A 19309-nucleotide genomic window follows, 5' to 3' on the forward strand; every position below is an offset into this window, starting at 1 on the left:
ACAGCATCTTACTTGGACTTGCTGCAATGAGTAAGTATGAAGTCTGAGGCATGTCTTGCCATTCTGTGGCATTGCATGTTGATGTTCTCATGTCTGTTGACATAATCACCCAGGATAAAACTCAATTTTCTGCCATTAATAAAGTTCCTGAAATCAAATTCTGCTTTTTGTGTCACCTAGTTGTATACATTACAACATTTGAACACTAGGCGTACATCCTTTTCCTTCACCATCCTTCAGAGGTGTTACCTACATGAGTTTGGCTTGTTATCTGACTACAATACATTTACTGTTTTACAGTAGTAGATGAGTAATTGCATTTTGGTTGCAATATAGCAGTTAAGCATAAAATATACAATGTAGATTACACCCAAACTACTTCATTTCGTTATTCTGTATTCATTTCATATTATGTTATTTATTTGGATACAGTATTTTCTACAAGCATTTTGTTACTAACTGCTATTTTCTTTCATGTAAGCTCTGATGAATATTCTACCACACCATTTAATGGTAAGAAAATATCCTAAAGCATTTTGCAGTGCAAATAGCTTACAATTACCATTACAAATTTTCAAAGATTCCATCTTTAAGACTCCTTACATATTCAACAGTGTGAGCATAATTTAATTTCATTATGCCTACCCAAAAGCTTGTTGTCATTTGCTTTCCAGTTCCTTGTTTTCATTGAACTTGCATTCCTAGTAACAATTCGTTAATGTATATTTTCACAAAATTAAAAGCTATTTTTCTCTTAGCTATTTTAATTTGTCTATTTTAATTGCTTAGATTTAAGATTGGAACTTTATTTCTACATGATCTGCATTTTATTTGAACTCTACTTGATTAATTCTGAAAGCAAACTATCTTTGTTTTTCCTTTACTGTTTTATATTTCCATTAATCTTATTTCACAATCATAATCAAGAATTCAAACCTCATGGTAAGGGGCAGGCATTTGTTACTTTTACCCGCATTAAAATATAAAATTAATTGACATGGAATTAATAGGGCTCAATATTTTTAACTTTCAAATTTCCCCTCTATCAGATTGTCTCATCTTTCCCTTTCAATTTCTGTCAAATGGCAAAAAGTTTGTTTTAATGATCCCCATGCATTTCCACTTTAAAGTACATGAAAATTAAGAATAGATAGTAACAAAAGTAGTAAATTCAAAATGTTTCACAATTTCCATCTTAATTCTTAGTTAATGGATGAGCACTTGAAATGTGTCATGACATTCAAGGTTATGGGCCAAGAGCTGAAAAGTAGGATTAGTGTAGATTGATTGAGCCGATGCAACAGGCTGAGGGTCTCTCTCTGCTACATGACTATAATCATTTGAGTTCATATTGATTTATTTTTGCAATCGGAAGTCTCAGTTTCTCTTTCTGTTTCCCCTCACTTAATCTTTTGTTTTATATTTAGAAATTTGGAGTGGTGTTCATACTGTTGCTACCTGGTTTAGAATGCGTGAGTGTAATATTAAATTGAATTTTAATTTGATTCAGATCAAGGATACCCTTTTGAATGATGATGATATTGGTGACAGCTGCCGTGAAGATTTTCTGCACAAGTGAGTGTTTATTTGCATGTAGTATGAGAGCTCAGTTTTATTTGCAGTCATTTGTCCTTTAGCATTGTAGTACACCTGTACTTATTTGTTAAAGAACTCTGGCCCCAATTTCATTTCTACACTGTAGATGAGAGTTGTGCATGTAAGACCCTCCTGGATTAGCAGCTATCACTTGGAACCCCTGAAAGTATCCATTTAAAGCTGAGAGTTTGGAGTGTTCTGGAGTAGTTAAGTACTTAATTGGTCAGGAAAAGTTAGACAGTTAAAAGTCTAGTGTAACTCTTGAGTAACTAATAAATTGTCCCCAACCCCCACACTTCCAACTACGCTGGCTCCGTTCCTCTTGCGACCCCACACACTCTGATCTAAAAATCCCCTGCTCCAGACCTGACACCTCAGAGCTACTCCTGACACTCCACCACTTCCTGTGGAGACAAAGAAACATGGAAAATAGGAGCAAGAGTTGGTCATTCAGCCCTCTGAGCTTGCACTGCCATACAGTATGGGTCATGGCTGACCATCAAACTCCATACCCAGTTCCCACTTCCTCCCCATACTCATAAGATCATAAGATATAGGAGCAGAATTAGGTCATTCAGCCCACTGAGTCAGCTCTGCCATTTGATCGTGGCTGATATGTTTCTCAACCCCATTCTGCCTTCTCCCATAACCCTTGATTCCCTTACTAATGAAGAAACTATGTATCTCTGTCTTAAAGACAGTATATATCTTGCCCTCCACCGCCTTCTGCAACAATGAATCACAGATTCACCACCCTCTGGATGAAGAAATTCGTCTTCATCTCTGATCTAAAGCCTTTGATCTCTTTAATATGAAGAACCACATCAGACTCCTTTTTGAAAACATTCAAATGTTTTGGCCTCAATCGCTTTCTGTAGAAGATAATTTCATAGGCTCACCACTCTTGGTAAAGAATTTCTCATTATATTAGTCATAAATGGCCTACCCCATATCCTTAAACAGTGACCCCTGGTTCTGAATTCCCTGGTCATCGGGAACTTCCTTCCTACATTTACCCAGTTTAGTCCTATTAGAATGTTTTAGGTTTCTATGAGAGCCTTCCCTCATCCTTCTGAACTCAAGGGCATTTGATCAATCCAATTTCTCTTCGTACGTCAATCCTGTTGTCACAGGAATCCGTCTTGTGAACCTTTGTCATACTTTTCCTTACAGCCAGAACATCTGTCCTCAGATAAGGTGACCAAATCCACTAAGTATCCCAGTGTGGTCTCACCAAGGTTCTGTACAATTGTAGCAAGAAGTCCCTGCTCCTGTACTCGAATCCTCTCGCTGTCAAGGCCAACATACCATTTGCTTTCTCTTTCACATGTTGCATCTACATGTTTACTTTCAGGTCTCATTGCGACTCCTCCTTTCCCAATCTATTGCCACTTGGATAATCTGCTTGTCTGTTTTTGCCATCAAAGTGGATAACTTCGCATTTATTCACATTGTATACTTTATCTGCCATGCATTTATTCATCCACTTAACTTGTCTAAATCACACTGAAGCATCCCTGCATCTTCCTCACAATTCACATCACGCTCCCTAGCTTTTTCATCTGCCAAAATGGTGATATTACATTTTGGTACCTCATGTAAATTATTAATATATATTGTAGTAGTTGTGGTTCAAGCACTAATCCCTGTGGTGCCCCACTAGTCACTTCCTGCCCCTCAGAAGAAGACCAATTTATCCCTACTCTTCGTTTCTTGTCTGCCAACCAGTTCTTATTCCAAAAAGAAATGCTAGAAAACATCAGCAGGTCTGGCAGCAGATATACTAATAGACGACAACCTTCCTGCAGGTGCGGGCATTTCTGACTACTTTATCTATCCTTGAGCAATGTGACAGTTCCGTATGACATGGTGGCAGCAGAGGTCTGCTTTAATTAAATGGGTGAGCCATCCAGGGTTGGTAGCTTTCAAGATCATAATTGTTCTGAATTTCTACACTTAGTGCATATGTCCTGGAAAAAGCCCAAACTCTCAACCAAAGGGATAGCACTGCAATTGTGTAAGAACTTGATGCCCTTTCAGGAGTGACAGCCAATATATCAAGTTTATAACTAATGTGGCTAATCAGTCTGAGAGAGCTAGAGACATCAGCACCATAGCTGAATTCCATCGTGCCCAAGGAATCATTGCTCATGTGGTCCTCGACTGGTCTGTGACTCTGGGAGCAGTCAAATTGTATGTTCTTGGCCAGTGCCACATGTAGCTTTCTGTTACTACTTTCACACCTGCAAGGATGAATACTGTTGATTGGTTTCCTGCTGAAGAAATGGCTGATTACACAAATGAGGAAGCCACACTGAGGCAGGGAAAGCTACGATGTTAGTCATGCAACAGCCAGACTATTGGTCTGCTCACAGTGAAATTTAGGCGCCTGGATTGCTCATATGGTGCCTTTAGTATGTGCCAGCAAAGGTTTCCATGGATTACAGTTGTCTGTGCCTTATACAACCTGATGTCTGGTGTAAATTCTAAATCATATCAGCTATTTTAGATATCAAGCTAAGCTTTTAATCCTGTTACAATTGCATATTGGGGATGTATGCTCTTTGAATAATGGGAATATTTTGTTTGATTTGCAGGGCCATTAGCTCTCACTTGCAGACATGTGGGTGTTCGGTTGTCATAGGAAGCAATCCAGAAAAAGTGAATAAGGTATTTGTTTCCTTTCAACCCAGAATTTGTTTTTATCAATCTTATGTTGAGATGGTGACATTTTCATTCTCTTGTTCTAAACTGACTCTTTTTCTGGCCTTTACTTTTGTAATTCGGTATTTTTTCAAAATGAAAAGCATACTTCTGTTTGTAAGGTCCGCTATTTCAGCTGAGAAATAAATTACGACGATAGGTTCTCAATCTCTTCAGGCAGAACGTTGCTTCACTGATATTTTCTTAGTGCCAGTCTTCCACTATATAAAGGTGAGCAGGGAGATTTTTCTCCTGGCCAATGGGAGGAAGGACCTATTGCAAAAACTGAGATGTTACTGGAGATTGTAGAGGTTCGCTTCAGATGTGTGGTGCCCTCTCCTGCTTATAGTTCTCTGATTCTAGTGACCTGATCAAATCAGTAAAAATGAGTTGCACAACACATTCAAGTACATCCTGATAGATATCTAACTCAAATTCGTGTCACAGTGCCTTGCCAAACCTACACCTGCAATCAATCTGACATCAACTTGGCTTGCAGAATCACCCATCACTCTGTCTCAATATTTCCACTTCCTATCTACAATCTAACACAAATCCTTATTAGTGATTTTTGAGAAGATTTGTAGCTCAGGTTGGTAAGTATGTAAGTTAGCTCGCTGAGCTTGAGGTTTGTTTTCAGACGTTTTGTCATCATACTAGGTAACATCATCAGAGAGAGTCTCTGGTGAAGTCATTAGTGGTATGTCCTGCCTCTTCATTTATAGGTCCTGGTTTCTTAAGGTGGGTGATGTCATTTCCGTTTTTTTTAAGGGAAGGTAGATATGATCTAAATCAATGTGTTTATTGATGGAGTTCTGGTTAGAATGCTATGCCTCTAAAAATTCTGTTGTGTCTTTGTTTTGCCTGTCCTAGGATGAGTGTGTTTTCCCGGTCAGAGTGGTGTCCTTCTTTGTCTGTACGTATAGAAACTAGTGATAGTGGGTTATGTCTTTGGTGGCTAGTTGGTGTTCATGTATCCTGGTGGCAAGTTTCCTGCTAGTTTGATGTTATGTTTCTTAAAGAAAAAACGGAAGAAAAATATCTATACAACATTTTCAAGAAAAGCGGGTACCCAATAAACACAATCCGCTAATTCCTCACAAACAAACCCAAACAAGCAGACACAACGCAACCAAAAACTATAGCCACATTACTTTACCTTGTGTCAAAGACATATCAGAAATGACTTCTCGACCTCTTGGCATCATGGTAGCCCACAAACCTACCAATACACTTAAACAGTGACTAATGAACCTAAAGGATCCAATAGATACCACCAGCAAAACTAACATCATTTACAAGATACCATGCAAGAACTGTTTTAAAAAAAAAACTATATCGGACAAACTAGCAGGAAACTTGCCACCAGGGTACACGAACACCAACTGGCCACCAAATGATATGATCCACTATCACTAGTTCCTATACATACTTGGATAGGATTGTGAAGCTTACAAAGACAAAGAGGGGGATAAAAAGGAAGAAGATTAAATAGGAGGGTGAGCTAGCCAGTAATATAAAGGAGTAAAAAGTGAGGTCTGCAGATGCTGGAGATCAGAGCTGAAAATGTGTTGCTGGTTAAAGCACAGCAGGTTAGGCAGCATCCAAGGAACAGGAAATTTGATGTTTCGGGCCAGAGCCCTTCATCAGGAATGAGGAGAATGTGCCAGGCAGGCTAAGATAAAAGGTAGGGAGGAGGGACTTGGGGGAGGGGCGATGGAGATGTGATAGGTGGAAGGAGGTCAAGGTGAGGGTGATAGGTTGGAGTGGGGTGGGGGCGGAGAGGTCAGGAAGAAGATTGCAGGTTAGGAGGGTGGTGCTGAGTTGAGGGAACCGACTGAGACAAGGTGGGGGGAGGGGAAATGAGGAAACTGGAGAAATCTGAGTTCATTCCTTGTGGTTGGAAGGTTCCCAGGCGGAAGATGAGGCGCTCCTCCTCCAGCCGTCGTGTTGTTATGTTCTGCCGATGGAGGAGTCCCAAGGACCTGCATGTCCTCGGTGGAGTGGGAGGGAGAGTTAAAGTGTTGTATAAAGTAATATAAAGGAAGACTGTAAGAGTTTCTTTAGATATATAAAGGGCAAAAGAGAGCCAAAAGTGGACATTGAACTGCTGAAAAATGATGCTGGAGAGATAGTGGTGGGGAACAAGGAAATGGCTGAGGAACGGAATAATACTTCATATCAGTCTTCACAGTGGAAGACATGACTAATATCCCAAAAATTCAAAAGAGTGGAGGGCAGAGCTGAGTATGGTGGCCATCACCAAGGAGAAAGTGCTAGAAAGTGTGAATGGCCTGAAGGTGGATAAATCACCTGGATCAGTTGGATTACACCCGAGAGTTCTAGGGAGACTGCTGAAGACGTAATGGGCGTGTAAGTGGTGATCTTTCAGAAATTGCTAGAATCAAGGAGGCTGCCAGAGGACTGAAAATCGCTGATGTGACACCCCTATTTAAAAAAGGGGGTAAGGTAAAAGACAGAAAATAACAAACTGATGAGCCTAATCTTGGTCATGGGTAAGAACCTGGAGGATCCATTGTGAAGGATAAGATTTCTGAATACTTGGAAGTGAATGGTAAAATAGGGTAAAGTCAGCTTGGTTTCATCAAGGGGAGGTCATTGCCTGACAAAGCTTCTAGAATTCTTTGAGGAAGTAACAAGCAGGTTAAACCAAGGAGAGCCAATGGATGTTATCTACTTGGACTTCAAGAAGGCCTTTGACAAGGTGCCGCAGGGAGGCTACTGAGTAAGGTAAAGGTCTATGATGTTAGAGGCAAGATGCTAACATGGATAAAAGCCGGGCTGTCTGGCAGAAAGCAGAGAGTGGGGATGAAACCATTTTTCTCAATATAGCAGACAAAGACTGGTGTTCTGCAAGACTCAGTATTAGGACCACAACTTTTCACTTTATACTTTAACAATCTAGTTGCAGGAACTGAGGGATTTCTGGCTAACTTTACAGATGATACAAAGATGGGTTGAGGGACAGGTAGCATTGAGGAAGCGGGGAGGCTGAAGAAGGATTTTGACAGGATAGGAGAGTGGGCAAGAAGTGGCAGATGGAATAGAATATGGGAAAGTTGAGGTCATGCACTTTGGTAGGAAGAATAGGGGCATGGACTATTTTCTAACTGGGGAGAAAATTCAGAAGTCTGAAGTACAGAGACTTGGGAGTTCTAGTCCAGGATTCTCTCGAGGTAAACTTGCAGATTGAGTCAGTAGTTCGGAAGGCAATGCAATAATTGCATTTATTTTGAGAGGACTTGAGTACAAAAGCAGGGATGTACATCTGAGGCTCTATAAGGCTCTAGTCAGGCCATATTTGGAGCGTTGTGTACAGTTCTGGGCTCCATATTCTCAGGAAAGATGTACTGGCCCTTGAATGTGTTCAAGGAGGTTCACAAGAATGGTCCCAGGAATGAAAAGCTTAATAAAAGAGGACCATGTGAGGACTCTGGGCCTATATTTGATGGATTCTGGAATAGTGGTGCTGGAAGAGCACAGCAGTTCAGGCAGCATCTAAGAAGCAATAAAATCGACGTTTCGGGCAAAAGCCCTTCATCAGGAATACAGGCAGAGAGCCTGAAGGGTGGAGAGATGAGTGAGAGGAGGGTGGGGGTGGGGAGAAAGTAGCATAGAGTACAATAGGTGAGTGGGGGAGGGGATGAAGGTGATAGGTGGAAAAGAAGATAGGCAGGTAGGACAAGTCATGGGGACAGTGCTGAGCTGGAAGTTTGGAACTAGGGTGAGGTTCCACCCTCCTCCGACCTATCACCTTCATCCCCTCCCCCACTCACCTATTGTACTCTATGCTACTTTCTCCCCACCCCCACTCCCACCCTCCTCTCACTTATCTCTCCACCCTTCAGGCTTTCTGCCTGCATTCCTGATGAAGGGCTTTTGCCCGAAACATCGATTTTACTGCTCCTCGGATGCTGCCTGAACTGATGTGCTCTTCCAGCACCACTAATCCAGAATCTGGTTTCCAACATCTGCAGTCATTATTTTTACTTATATTCGATGGAGTTTAGAAGGATGAGGGACAATTAACTGAAACATACAGAATATTGAATGGCTTAGACAAAGTAGATGTTGGGAAGATGCCTCCATTGGTAGGAAAGACTAGGACCCGAGATCACAGCCTTCGAATAAAGGGAAGATCCTTTAGAACAGAGATGATGAGGGCGATCTTCAGTCAGAGAGTGGTGAATCTATGGAATTCATTGCCACAGAAAGCTGTGGAGGCCAGGTCATTGAGTGTATTTAAGACTGAGATAGATGGGTTCTTGAGTATCAAGAGCATTAAGGTTTATGGGGAGAATCAGGTTGAGAAACTTATCAGCCATGATTGAATGATGGAGCAGACTCAATGGAATGAATGGCCTAATTTCTGCTCCTGTGTCTTGTGGTCTTGCTTTTCTGTTTTTCCTGCCATAGTGGACAATTTCACATTTTCCCATCTTAAACTGCATTGTCTTTTCTTTTTGTTCAATTGCTTAACCTGCCCATGTTCCTTTGCAGACTTCTCATATCCTCTGCATAAAATGCTTTCCTACCCATTTTGTTTAATCAGAAAATTTAGCTACAATACATTTAGTCTGCTCATCTAAATCATTACTATCGATTGTAAATAGTTGTAGCCCAGCACTGATCCCAAAGTTACTTCGCTACAGTTTGTCCACCTGAATATGACCCATTTATCCCAACTCTGTTTCCTGTAGGTTAGGCAGTCTTTTATCCATGCTTGTGTTTCTGGCTAGGGCGTGATATCACTGGGCAACAAAATAAGGTTTTAGATACCAATACACAAAGGACAGGGGTTGTAACATGACTTGCTGGATAAAATAAATATTTGAAATTTTATAATAACTATAGTTCTAGAGTGTATTTAAGTATTCAATCCTATTATTTATTCTAAGTATCTTATTGATTGAAAAAAATTAAAATATCTAGTGTTTCAAATAATTTGTTTAACAGTGGAAGCATTTTTGCATTATTTCAGTTTTAATAACCCGAATAATTGGAGCAACTTTTAATTAAGGAAATAAAAAAGAAAAGTTGACTGACTTTTGGTTTAACTTGCTGCTTTATGATTTAAAACTTGTGGTAATCTTTGTCTTTGTGCAATACAGCACGCTATTAATATCAGTAACCCTATGAATAATAAATCATTTCAGGCAGTGTACACACATTATCTTCGAGTAAATGTTCAATTTCATTTTACTGCCATCCTTTATTTTGTTAGCCAGAGTTTAACACTGTAAGAGTAGATATTTTACAGTACAAGAAAACAATAACAAAATTTAGCATAGAGAAAATATTGCAGAATAATATTTCCGATTACATAGAAACAAAGAGAAAAGGAGAAGCAGACCATTCAGCCCTTGGTGCCTGTCCACCATTCACTATGATTGCAGATGATCATCCAACTCAAACACCTGTTCAGCTTTTCCCCCATACCTTTTGATCCTTTCGCCCAAAGTGATATATCCAACTCCTTCTAGAAATCAAATTATTATTCCTATTATTTCAGAATGCAGTATTTGTTGTCCACCATGTACTGGACTTAGCTTTCAGCATTTCAGTTTCATGAACAACATTAGTTATTCATTACTATTTACACTTAGCCACAGACTTACCAAGGCATTTTTTAACTGGAGATTATTGTGATTTGAAAGGTCATTTTGATGCAGTGGCCTGGGACCTTTGTGCAAACAGGTCAAGCAACTATATCACCACTTAATCCATTTGGATGTAACAGGTCAATCAGAAGATTTGTATATGATCTGTTAACTATTTCTCTGTATTGACAGATGGTTCGAACATTGTGCCTTTTCTTAACTCCAAATGAACGAAAATGCGCACGACTTGCTAATGCTAGTGGTTCTTTCAAATATGATTCAGGTCTTTTTGTTCAGGGCCTTTTAAAGGTAAGATTATGTTCGTAGAGATAATCAAAATTTATTTCTTCATGCCTGCAATTTTTAATTTCCTTTTTCTCCATTACATTTTTTAATTCCTTCCTTATATTAGCAAGGACCATCCTCTGGCCAGTAGGTTGTTTATTGTGTGATACGGGAAAAGCACAGCCGGTCAGGGAGTATCGGAGGAGCAGGAGAAACAACATTACAAGCATAAGCTCTTCATCAGGAATGTCATCACGTTCATGATGAAGAGCTAATGCGAAACATTGACTGTCCTGCTCCTCAGATGCTGCCTGACTAGCTGTGCTTTTCCAGTGCCATTTTTTTGACTTTGATCTCCAGCATCTGCAGTCCTTACTTTCTCCCTGTTTAATGTGTTGTGTTGGTTTATGCTCAACTTTTGTTTTCCTCGACATCACCTGTGCTCTATTACTTTTCCTGCTTGAACAAAGAACTTCTGAATATTTTGGCAGAGCTTTGCTCAGTAGTAATTGCCCTACTGCCTAGCAATTGATGGACTACTTTAAGAGGCTCTTAGTTCATTCAGAGTTTTCTTACTCAGATCACATTTGTAATTATTGAGAGCTGATTGCTTAGTTTAAATGACAGGGTTCATTACACTGATAAGAACAGAATAGGAGCAGGAAAAGGCCATCTGGCCTGTCGAGCCTGCTCTGTCATTCAATACTGTTCAAAAATCTATCTTTGCTTTAAAAACATTCAATGAGGTAGCCTCTGTACAGCAGCATGCTGCAGATTTTCACCATTAAATAATAGGCCATTTTATTGCTATTACTACCAAAGTTTACCAACATTGTATTCCATCTGCCAGACCCTTGCCCACTTACTTAACCTATGTTTATCCCTCTGCAGATTTTGCGTCCTCTGCACACTTTGCACGACCTCTCATTTTAGTCATCTGTGAACTCTGACACACTACACTTGGTCCCCAACTCTAAATCATGTATGTAAATTGTAAACAATTGCAGACCCACACTGATCCCTGAGGCACATCACTAGCCACTGATTGTCATCCCGAAAAACACCCATTTATCCCCACTTTTGCTTTCTCTTAGTTAACCAATCTACTATCCGTGCTAATACATTATTTATAATGCACACACCTTTATCTTATGCAGCAGCCTTTTGTGTAGCACCTTGTCGAATGCATGAAATCTAGATACACCACATCCACCGGTTCCCTGTTGTTCACCGTGCTCAAAAATGTCCTCAAAGCGTTCCAATAAATCACTTTCATTAACCCATTCTGCATCTGCCCGATGGGATAAGTTCTATCTAGATGTCTTGCTCATTCTTCCGCGACTATAGATTCAACATTTTCCCCACTACAGAAGTTAAGTAACAGACCTATAGTTACCTGTCTTGTCTTCCTCCTTTTTATTAAAGCATGACGTTACATTTGCTGTTTTCTAATCTGCTGGAATCGCCAGAGTCCAGTGGATTTTGGTAAATTACCACAAGCGCATTTGCTATAACCCCCACTATCTCTTTGAGTAGCTTGGGATACATCCAACCAGGATCAGTAGACTTGTTCATCTTTAGTCCCATTAGTTTGACAAACATTACTGCTTTAACAATAATGACTGTTTATAGGTCTTCATCTGCTGTAGCCTCCTTGTCATGTTATTTGTGTCTTCCACTGTGAAGACTGATACAAAATACCTGTTAAACACCTTGGCCACTTCCTCATTTCCCATTATTAAATCCCCCTTCTTATTCCTGTAAAGGAGCAATGTTTACCTGAACCATTCTTTCATTTTATATATTTTATAGAAAGTTTTGCTATCTGTTTTTGTACTCTGAGCTAGTTTACTCTCAATCCATCTTACCTTTCTTTATAGCTTTTCTCTCATGGCTTTTTGTTGACCTTTAAAGTTTCCCATTAGTATTTGCCACTTTGTACGCATTTGCTTTCAGTTTGATACTCTCCTTTATTTTCTTAGTTATCCATGGCTGATTATCTCTTTTGGTACAGTCCTTTCTTTTCACTGGTATATACTTTTGCTGAGCACTATGAAAAATTGCTTTGAAAGTCCTCGCTGTTCCTCAATTGTCCCACCGTATAGTCTTTGCCTTTAATCATTACTAAAAGCAATTACTTGGATTGTAATTAGAAACTTCAATTTTATGTGAACTTTAATGTTCTCAGGATGCTACCGGTAGCTTTGTGCTGCCTTTCCGTCAAATTATGTATGCTCCATACCCAACCACACACATTGATGTTGATGTGAATACAGTCAAGCAGATGGCCCCATGCCATGAACACATTTATAACCAGCAGAGTTACATGAGCCAGGAACTTCACAAACTTCAAAAGACTGCATCAGAAGAAGATGTGATCCCTGATACTGTAATTCATATGGATGAGAGTTTCACTCCTGATCTGTAGGTATTTGAAAACAAGTCTTTTTTTAAAACAACAAAAATATACATACATTATGTTCGTGTGGAATGTAAGAGCTGAACTGTATTTAGAGCAGAGACATTGGAATAACATTCAGTATTTGGTAGTTACATTCTGCAAAGCTAGGTGTTTTGTTATAATGTTATATTAAATATATAAATTGTATTTTCCGCCAGAATATGTTAACAATTTAGTTATCTAACCTGAAATTTAATATTTTTGTCAATATTTTGAAAAACCCAGGGTAGCAGTTATAGTGGAAGTGATAAAAAGCAAATTGTAATTCTCATTAATAAATTTGTCAAAGGAGAAGATTTTATTTCCATCCTTCAGTCTTGGCTTTATGTTACCTTGCCAGATCAAGTACTAGGAGTGAAGCAAGATGCTATCGCTATTCAAAGCATCATGTTTTTTCTGGGTGAGAAGATAGTATGCTGAATATGTTTACTGATTACTTAAACTGCATATTTATTGCTTCATGAATGCTATTCATGGTGAGGGGAAAATAGAAATTTGCTTGCATCATTTATTGATAAGATTAGGAATTAAGTGAGGTATTATGGCTTCTGTTATCTGGACACCTTGAAAAGAAAGTTTCAAAATTTTGGAATGGCCACAGCTTAGAAATCTCAATATATTGTACTTTGTACAAAAGTATTAAGACTTTTTTCAGACTTTTTTTATGCTGGACAATTCCGAAATCAAAACCATGAAGAGCTATTACTTCTTAGTTTGCAAGTTATTAATGAAATCTGGGCGAATGAGATACCCTACTTAAAGATAATTTCTGTATTGTTTCATCACTTATTTTCTTTCATGGGATGTGGACATCACTATAATGAAATCATTTATTATCCATTGCATTTTCCCTGGAGAGGGTGGCAGTGAGCAGCCTTCTTGGTTTGTTGCAGCCTTTGCAAGGTAGGGACACCTAGAATATTGTTAGGTAAGGAGTTCCAGGATTTTGGCCTTTATTGATTTCCTTGAACTGTGGTGATCGACTTCACCAACCCAAATAATTTTACCTGATTTCCATTAACTCAGTTGATGCCATACTCATTCAAAAGCTGCCTTGCTGTCAAGGGCAGTCTCTGTCATCTCACACTTGTAGGTCATCTCACATCTGTACATCATCTCTTTTACCCATGTTTGGACCAGTGTTATAATGAGGCCAGGAGCTGAGTGGCTCTGGCATGGACCAAAATTGTCAAAGTCTCAGTTCTTGGATCATATACTGATGTCACAAACCAATGTTGCCACTAATACCAAGATTTCAATGTATGCACAGTTCAGACATAATGAAGGATACCCTTCACAGTGACCTAACTATATTGATTACCCATCTCTTTTCACGATATATTTTAGATACTTGTGAAATCCTGTATGATAGAAAAAACGAATAAAATCTATTGTTGAGACTTGCCTAATCAGGAGTGATTTACACTACTGTTTTCAAATAAAAGATGGTTAAAACTTCGTACCTTGAGATCTTTGGATACCAGCCCTGACATCAGTATATAGATTTTTAACAAGATGTAAAACTAAAATATTAAAAATTTGAAATTCCTATAATTTCCTCTGAATTCTTATAGTTTCTTGGCTTGAAGAATTATTTTGCAGTCTGTTCATAGCTTAGTCCATATAGCACACTTTGGTTATTTATGGTTCATGAAAACAAATCCAGCTTCTGATTTCTGTATCCCACATATTGTAAAAATTGATACAGGAATATGTGTGGAGAATTGTGGTCATAATTCATCAGCCTAGAACGTTTAGTGTTTATTATTAAATATTTCTCCAAGTAATTTCAAACTTGGACATAATTGACACCCCTCACTCTCAAAATAATGAAGTACAGAAAAACATTATAACAGTAAACCATAAGTTTTTCTAGAGATTTGCTACCAAATTCTGCTTAATATCATACATTTCTGCAGTTCTGACTCCACTATTTTCCAGGTATGGTATAACTGTAAATGTATAGTAACAGACTGTCAAGTTGTCAGCCATCCATATGGATTGAGCTAGGTTGATGGGCTCTATCGTAACTTATGAACTACCTCATACCTTCCTAGGTGGTAGATGAGAATAACTCAGCCAATATCTATATTAATAAATTCAGTTTTAAGTAATTGAATTTTGTGGTTTCTTTTTCCCTAAGTGGTAGCAGAATACTGCACTTTAAAGTAATTTAGTCCCGGATTAATTTCAAATTTGAGTTTTGGAGTAAACAATCAATAGTGTAATCCTTACACAAATCATTTGATTTTTATGTAAATTATGTTTTCTATTATAAATTTGTTTCTCTAATTTGTATTCATGTTTGAATCGCATTTCAATAAATTGTTTCAGGAATATTTTCCAGGACATGATGTATCGGGATACATTGGTAAAGTCATTTTTAGATCAGGTATGAAATATTGGAAATAAAATGTTAATAGTGAACAATTTTCACTGATGCCTTTGTATAATAGTTTCTTAATATTTTTGTGGAAGATTGGTTCTCCTATTTGATCATGAAGACATTTTTGGTACAGTATTATCTAGAATATAATTTATAACATTTAGAAAAGAAAAACCCAGTAAAATAGCATTTTCAAAGTATTCATATAAATCTAATATTTTGAAAATTTAAAAACTGGCTGAGTAAAATTGTGATTTCAAAATTTCTCTTTTACAGATTTTTCAGCTCAAATCTGGCTTGTCCCTCAGAAGCATTTTTCTGTCACAGTTTCTCCTTGTACTTCACAGAAAAGCTCAAACAGTGATAAAATACATAGAGGATGAAACGTATGCAAAAATTTATTTTCTGATTTTATTGTTATTTTAAAATCATAAGATCTATTGAATTTTGAAAATATCTCTACTTATCTAAATGTCTTTCTTAGTAACTGCCCTCCTAAATATTTTACAGTTAGACTTAATTTGAAGTTGACTTGGGTGTTGTTTACTAAAGTAGCAACAATATATTTCTTTATTGTTGTATTTCACTTTAACATTGTTTTGCAGACCACCTGTTCTGAGGCTTGCATACTCTCCAAAACCATTTTTTCTTTGCTTCTGCACTCAGTCCAGAAATCAGTTTTTTGCCTGACTTCCATTTCCACCCTCCGTTTTACTTTTAAAGCTTCATGTCATTTGGAACAATCTTGCTCAATGGTCTTCCTCTCATTCCTGCACCTACCATTAGATCTTCTTCACCCCATCTGCTGCTCCTGCCTCCTCCTCCTGCTGCCAATTCTCATCTTTTAAAGTCTCGGTGACCGTTGCCACCGCAGGAGACTTGCAACTCTGTCCCTGGGTCCCATTTTGAAGATGCCCTGAAATCCTCGTAGCACATGTTCATTGGTGCAGGTAGTTCTGGACTTGTACTGACCAATGCTGCCACTAGATGGAACCCGTTTAATTAATGCTTCTTCAGGTGAATGTAAAGTTAACATTTATTTACAGCACTTGTCTTTATATTGTAGTACTTTTCCAAAAAAAAGGTTTTGTTTGTAAATGTAGGCATTGAGGAACAACACATTGTAGGTGTTGAGGAACTTAACACCATCAAGTTAATGTTTTAAAGTTAATAAAGGTCCTGAAGTACTCAAATGTTTCTTTTATGTTTAGTGATATGTTTTATTTTGAAAGCTATTTCAGCTGGGAATAGACAGTAATGCACATTAAGGTATGGTACTCAAACCTGTACATAGTTTTATTTCTGGCCAGTGAATGCCCGAAAGGAACCTAGCTGCAGTTTTAACATTGTGAATCACAGGTTCCTATAGAAATCAATGTTGTTTCGCTTAATCGCAATTTTAAGGAACACAAATTTAAATGAGAACTTGATGTAAATGTAAATGCAGTCCCTCTCTTCCATAATTTTGTTTGCTACATTAATACTTGTGTCATTTCCTTGCCTTTGAAAATTACTTAAAGATAATCTGATAATGAAGAAACCAGTCAGCTTAATCTAAAATTGATGGCATGAATTCTTATCAGTTTAAAATACTAATATTGTCTCAAACTATAGACCAACTAGTTCTGTACTTCTCTACATATTACTTTTCATTTAAAAATAATTGTACACATCAAAATATTACAATTCTGAAATCGTTAACAGCATACTAAATGTTAACTTTATCATTTGAATCAGATTTATTGGAATACCAGCAATATGCATTCTACTTAAACTTCTGAATAAGTTTGACGCTATGACATCATAGCTACAGAAATATAATGATCCTCATGTAAGCTTTTAATCATATTTATCATTTATTAATAATTAAATATTTTATTGGCAAACACTTCTCATTGTTTAGTCAGGAAAACAGACGGCATGGAAAATATTAATGGAAAATTATATATTTGAATGAATTGTTCATGGGGATATTTGATTATGGAACTAGCCGGATGGGCTGCAATTCTTCCTCTTTCTCTAAATATAAAATTGTTCATTAATTCTTTTGGCTAAATATTAGCCAGTGATTTTAGCACTTTTTACTAACTGACTATACTTTATATTCTAGTCCGTTATAACTGCCAACAGCTATTTCAAGCAGTAACATATTTTGTTACTTGTATTGTGAGGCAGGTACCTTGAGCAGGTATCCCCATTCAACAGCCATTGCCAAAAGTCAAATCTTCAATCAGTAAAAATATTTTTTACAATTATTTGTTATGAAATACTTGGGGGATTACACTTCTAAATAACTACCTTGAATGATCCTTGGCTTACTGTTATTTTCCTTGAAATTGAATATTTAATCAATTCTCTCAGATAGTGATATTACAAGTGCACCTGGTTACGGCAATAAAAAAAGTTTCCTTTTCTTTGGCTATAGTGACTACATGCATCCTGATTGAAATATTGCTGAGTATTATTAAAGTTGCCATGCATAATTATAGTTATTTTCCTCTTTTTAAGTAGAGAATCACAAATCATACCGAGTACCTTCAGTGACTTCATTTTTAAGTTGAGTGAGAGTATTTGGGTATTCGTTAAGAATGCCCTTGGTGAAGGCAAAGAATGCATTTAATCAAAAGTAATGCATGCCTTATAACTTGCCGTAGAGGCAGAATAAATGAAATCATGTAAATCCAGTTTCCATGTAAGGTGATTCAAGTGAGGACATATGTGCCAAATAGTTAAACATGAATGCAGATAAAGATCAGAGATGTTTCCGAATTCAGATATTCAGAAAAGCTGGAACATAAGCTGAAAAAATTATGATAATACAGTTTCTGTTTGTTTTATGAATAGGGAACAGTACAAAATGTATAGGACAAACAAGGAAATGCATTGATTGTACCACAGTTGGCACTTGTTTACACTAAAGTTCATGTAGATCATTTAAAAGTGCTTAAAGTTTTGTGGTTGTTACTACATAAGTAGGCAGAATACTGGTTAGTATTTTAGTATATGACAGGAGGTATAAATGTACAGTCATTGTTTAAAAAAAAAAGGACTGCAAAGTGGTACTTGAATTTTTAAGGTAGATTGTTAGCACTTGAATTGTTCTGCCAGAAACATTAGTTTAGGCCTAATGCATCATAAATTATTTAAAAAAGACGTAGAAACTATTTACAAAAGGGCAGTGTCATGAGACTAAATAGCACTCTTTGAGAACTGATACAGGCATGATGGCCTGAATAGCAATGTCTGACAAAATTCTGATGTTTTATTTTAATGCTTTTTTTTTGTTTATTTCTTTAGCCAGAAGGGAAAGAAGCCATTTAAATCCTTGCGCAATCTGAAAACTGACCTTGATCTTGCAGTGGAAGGTGACTTGGCTATTATCATGGCTATAGCTGAGAAATTAAAACCAGGCTTACATTCATTTATTTTTGGAAAATCATTCTACACCAGTGTACAAGAACGTGATGTATTAATGTCACTTTAGAGACGTGTATTGCATTTCACATTATGAATAATTGTGTGTCTACTTATTGCAGATAGCTAATTAACATGACGGTGTAATTATGATAATGCATGTATTGAAATTAATGTCAAACCAAATAGTTTACAATGTTTGTATTTGACACAACCATGGAACAGCAGTCAATAAATAAAACCTAATGGCATCAAATCTAATAATCCAAATTGTGGTGGGAAATTAAACAACTAGCTAGAGGAGGAGGCTCTACAAATGTCCCAAACCTCATTGGGAGATTCCATCACTTCATTGCTAAAAACAAACTTAGTGTACAGCCTTCTTCAGCTAGAAGAGCTGAATGAATGATTCATCTTGATCTCATTCTGAGATGCACGGGATCACAGATATTTGTCTTCAGTAAATTCAATTCACTGTGTGATTTCAAAAAATGACGTAAGACACAGATATTGGAAAGACTGTGAGCCCTGACAGCATTCTTGGTATAATACTACATATTTGTGCTCCAGAACTCACTGTACCCTAGCCAAGCTACTCCAGTACAGCTACAACACTGGCATTTACCCTGCACTGTGGAAATTTGCTGTGTTCTGTTCACAAAAAGCAAAATAAATGCAACCTGACCAATTAATACTCCCATTAATCTACTCTGATCATCAGCAAAGTGCAAGATATCTTTGAGAACGTTAATGAACAGCACCTATGCCGTGCTTCTATTTGGGTTCCTTATGGTGTCTCAGTCCTGACCTCATTACAACTTTGCTGCAAATGTAGATAAATGA

At 37.5% G+C, this 19309-nt stretch overlaps 1 protein-coding gene across 4 annotated transcripts in view; it reads left to right on the forward strand.

The window, feature by feature from the left end:
- The window catches only part of c9orf72 (C9orf72-SMCR8 complex subunit), a 39713-nt gene extending 21005 nt beyond the window's left edge, over positions 1-18708 (forward strand). For 3 of the 4 annotated variants that reach the window (XM_060846213.1, XM_060846220.1, XM_060846237.1), the window contains 7 exons: positions 1511-1575; positions 4194-4266; positions 10113-10229; positions 12394-12629; positions 15001-15058; positions 15329-15438; positions 18350-18708. In XM_060846213.1, the coding sequence (XP_060702196.1) occupies positions 1511-1575; positions 4194-4266; positions 10113-10229; positions 12394-12629; positions 15001-15058; positions 15329-15438; positions 18350-18536 (846 nt within the window). In that variant the 3' untranslated portion in view covers positions 18537-18708. Of the gene's footprint in view, positions 1-481; positions 514-1510; positions 1576-4193; positions 4267-10112; positions 10230-12393; positions 12630-15000; positions 15059-15328; positions 15439-18349 lie in introns of all 4 variants that reach the window. The other variant, XM_060846229.1, reaches the window with a different exon arrangement.
- The last annotated feature ends 601 nt before the right edge of the window (positions 18709-19309 follow it).

This window comes from Hemiscyllium ocellatum, chromosome 2 (assembly GCF_020745735.1).
Source record: "Hemiscyllium ocellatum isolate sHemOce1 chromosome 2, sHemOce1.pat.X.cur, whole genome shotgun sequence".
Taxonomy (NCBI): domain Eukaryota; kingdom Metazoa; phylum Chordata; class Chondrichthyes; order Orectolobiformes; family Hemiscylliidae; genus Hemiscyllium; species Hemiscyllium ocellatum.